Source organism: Macadamia integrifolia, chromosome 6, assembly GCF_013358625.1.
Source record: "Macadamia integrifolia cultivar HAES 741 chromosome 6, SCU_Mint_v3, whole genome shotgun sequence".
Taxonomy (NCBI): domain Eukaryota; kingdom Viridiplantae; phylum Streptophyta; class Magnoliopsida; order Proteales; family Proteaceae; genus Macadamia; species Macadamia integrifolia.
Window position 1 is genome coordinate 26280769 of NC_056562.1, and position 4373 is coordinate 26285141.

General features: G+C 36.2%; 1 protein-coding gene across 2 annotated transcripts in view; it reads left to right on the forward strand.

Moving 5' to 3' along the window:
* LOC122080668 (putative expansin-B2) overlaps nucleotides 1-1883 on the forward strand; it is a 3087-nt gene extending 1204 nt beyond the window's left edge. For both annotated transcript variants that reach the window (XM_042647478.1, XM_042647479.1), the window contains exons 3-4: nucleotides 599-786; nucleotides 1259-1883. In XM_042647478.1, the coding sequence (XP_042503412.1) occupies nucleotides 599-786; nucleotides 1259-1592 (522 nt within the window). In that variant the 3' untranslated portion in view covers nucleotides 1593-1883. The remainder of the gene's footprint in view (nucleotides 1-598; nucleotides 787-1258) is intronic.
* The last annotated feature ends 2490 nt before the right edge of the window (nucleotides 1884-4373 follow it).

Sequence of the window (4373 nt, forward strand, 5' to 3'; positions counted from 1 at the left end):
TTTTTAAATACTGTTTAAGTGGACCGAATAATTCATTTTAATCCGGTTCGGTCCGAATTATTCGCGTTTTATATTCACTTTTGAAAAAATCGTGAATTTTACCGAATTTTATTTTTAATTCGGATTCGTTCAGAATTTTTTATTAAATTCAGAAAAATTCGATTCGGCCGAATAATTCACGAATTATTCGGCCGAATTGATAACTAGGGTCTTGACTAGTCCTGTGGGTCTATACTAATCCCACATCTAAATGAACCGTACCAAGGTTAAATGAGAATCATAAGGTTAAATGAGAATCATTAAATTTTCACTAAAAGTAATGAAGAATACTAATTAAACACTCCTGTGTGAGTACCCCCAAGGATTTAAGAGGAATTGAACTTAGAACCATACTTTTCTGGAGAGAAGGTCCTTGCCAACTCCACTACCCCATTCCTGAGATTCATTAAAAAAAAAAAAATACATTATTGAATCTTTGCACTACGTTCACATTAATTGTGATAGTAGAATTAATTACTGAGTTAAAGTTTCATGTAACCTATTGAACTAATGGGCTTTTGGTTCTTTTGGCTCTCTATTTACACAACCATTATTTCAGGTTAAATGCACAGACAATGCGGCATGTTCAGGGAATCCGGTGACCGTCGTGATTACTGACGAGTGCCCTGGTTGTGTATCGGAGTCGGTTCACTTTGATATGAGTGGGACTTCATTTGGAGCCATGGCAAATTCAGGCCAAGCTAATCAGCTACGCAGTGCTGGACAATTGCAGGTTCAATATCAAAGGTGGGTTAGCCTTCAGTAAACATACAACAATAACAACAATAACAATTCAGTTTTAATCCAATTAAATGGGATCGGCTACATGGATCATTGTCCTCCAGTCAATTTTATTCAAAGTCATACTCAATACAATGCCTACTATGCATGTCTACTTTTCTCATTTCTCCTTTGATCATTTTAGGTCTGCTCCTAACCCTTCTAGTTCTTTCAATTTGAATCAAATCACTAGAACATCAAAAGTCCTTCATTGAATATGACCACACCGTCTCTGTTGACTTTCTCGTAACTTGTCATGTATCGAGTTAATCTTCCATGAACAAGGTTAATATAATTGGTTCTCATGCATCAAACGAGTAAGATTGATCTATAGCTGCATGGTTACCACGCACAATAGGTGCAATGGGTATTTCAGGTAACCCCTTTTGTGCTACTAATTACTTAAAGGTGTAGTATCTGTTACATGTGAATATTCCAGAGTTCAGTGCGACTATGGAGGGGTAAATATTGCATTCCATGTTGATTCTGGGTCCAACTCCTACTACTTCGCGGTGGTGATAGAATTCGTGGACGGCGATGGTGATCTCAATGCTGTTGATCTCCGGCAAGCTCTAGACTCAGATACATGGCAGTCCATGCAGCATTCTTGGGGTGCTGTGTGGAAGCTTGACAACGGCTCTGCAATGAAAGCTCCTTTCTCTATCAGGCTCACGACGCTTGAATCCGGCAAGGTACTTGTGATAACCGACGCTATTCCGGCAGGGTGGACGGCCGGTACTACTTATCAATCGGCCGTCAATTATCAAGTCTGATGATCAGTTTTATCCAAAGGTTTATTAATCTATGTTTTCCAAGTCTATTAGTTAGCTGGTGTTACTTGGAAGTAAACCTTTGAAGACTTTGTTTAGTCTACTTGTACTATCTTCCCTATCTATAAATAAGGAGAGGAGAAGTCTCATGATTGATAGCGCCGCCTGTCCATGGAAAGTGGTGTTAATAAACCTTACCCACAATGTCTCATTTGCCAAGTGGTAGAGATGAAACGGTTGTAAGTCGAAAATAAATAAATAAATAAGCATGTCCTCATTTGCTCTCTTTGGTCATATGACAATCTGATGTGGTAATTCTAAATCATTGGATAAGATTATGACCGCTTACCAAATTTTAGATCCTAATTAATTTAGTTATGGGCAAGTGTTCTTTAAATCTACTCTATGCCTTGAATACATGAAAATTTTATATTTTATTTTTCTAGAATAAAATGAATAAAAAAATCAAATGTCTCTCGGTGTCTCATAGATAAGTTTCCTTTAATTATTTATGACTGGAGATCGCTACCTAGTTGCATGGACATAGCGATAGCGTAGGAACCAAGCAAGAGAAGCGCACATGCATCCAACCAAGGATAAGGTGGTCTTGTCACCAACCTGTCTGGAAGTAAAGGCGTCCGATATGATATTGATTTTTTTTCCTTTAATTATATATAATCCAAAATATTTTTAGTACTTATCTTACTGTTTCTTATTTTCAATAGTTTTTCAAAATTTCTACATTTCCTGTATACCTTATTGGAGAAATTTTTTCTCCATTCATACTGAACATTCACCCACCACTAAGATCTAATTATTACTCCTCCCATTGAACAAAAACTACTCTTTCCATTGTTCCATGAGTTCTATCTAACCACCAAAGTGGTGGATGATGAAATATGCTCCTCTCTACTTGCTCAATCCAACTCATAAAGGATTCATACAGCTTTGTTTGTTACATTACCAACTCTTTTGGTAGAAACATGACATAGAGTAGGGAAATTGGATCTTATTTGCATATAAAATTTGGGTCTAAATTGATTTTCCGCAAACAATCTACTTCATTGGATTGGTATGAAATCAGCCAAGAAAAATAATAAAAATTTCTAGGGAAGTGCTTCTCTATATCCAAGAGCATGGCCTTTGCCAACGCTCTCAATGTCCATCTCTTTCTTCCCCAAATGAAGGCTAGAAATGTCTTTTCATATATGGAGAATAGATATTGACACATAGGAGTATTGGCGTACACCACGCTCCCGGGCAAAGTTGTTTTTACTTAATTTATATTATTAAATAAATGAAAAATATAACCTATTTCCGTGGTTGAATATAATTTCTTCCATTTCCAATAAATTCATAAGAGATCAGAATTATATGGGACACATATACACTGAAATTTTATGTCGTAAACCCCAAAATCGACTGAGAAATCGAAAACCTTGGATTGGATGCTCCTTCCCTAACTGAGTCTCGGATGGTCTTTGATGTCCTTCTTTACATCTTTTCTGGTTGATCAGCTTTGGTAGTTATGTTATACTCTTACAATGTTGAAGAATGAAGTTTCAGAAAAGTTGTAAGTTTTTGCCGATTCCACTAATCCAAACCCAACTCATCGAACCATGGTATCTAGAGGCTCCATCATAGAAGTATCTCAGTTTTAAAGTTCATCCTAGCCAGATGTAGGTGGGAGCAAATCCATGTAACAGTAGATTCTACAATGTGGCATGTTCAAGGAATTCGGTGACCGTCGTGAAATATGACGTTTCATTATTTGTCACGTGGCAATCCAGTGACTCATGAAATAAACCTAATAGATTCTTTCACATGTGAATATTGCATAGTGGAGTGCAACTATGGAAGGGTAAAGCTTGCCTTCCATGTTGGTGCTGGGTCCACATCATCTTTATTTATTTATTAATAATTTATTGATTGTTTCTTGTTGTCACCAAATGTTACATGCGTTTTTACCACACAAAAAAATGTTACCTCCATGATTCTCGCAACGAGCATGCTGCAACATCCCCTTCAGATCATGAATGAAGGTGGCAGTATTGATGCACGTAGGATGTATGGGGTAAATTATTATGTAAGTTGGCGAGTGTTATTATCGAGCATTGTAATTATTAGAAGGAAGTTTGAGAGGTTATGTAAGGTTGTGGGATATCATGGGTTAGCAAATATGTAGGGAACTAGAGTTGTGGGAAAACGTGGGAGTAATGCTATTAGTTATCTAATATTGTATTTCTATAGATATGAGAATTATCATTATCTAGTGAGAAGGTGTCTTTGGATGAAATTACTCTACGTATTTAGAAAGAGGCAGAGGTCCCTCGATAGAACTCAACCCGTTATTTTCACTCAATTATCTCTCTCTCTCTCTCTCTCTCTCTCTCTCTCTCCTTCATCTGATCTTTTTATAACATTTTCATGATTGGGAAGAAAAAAGGTACTATATATGTAACACCAAAATAGTAAATTTAAAAATTGTAATCTTCTTTTGGTTGCTCATTCCCTTGTTTATTCCCACATTTCAAGCGAAGGCTAGAAAAGAATTTCTATCTTTCTACCATAACCAAGAGTATTCATTATTTTCATTGTTTTGCAACTTTTTTTGAGTCGCCATGTGGAATCATAAGATTTTATCATAACTATTTGTCTTCAAGTTGGCTGAGATATCAAACTGTAAGGTACCCTTATATCTTCATTTGCATTTGGATCTATATTTTTGGAATCCACTGTCATGAAAATAGAAGTTGATAAGAAAAGAATCCAAAAGGTTTCAAT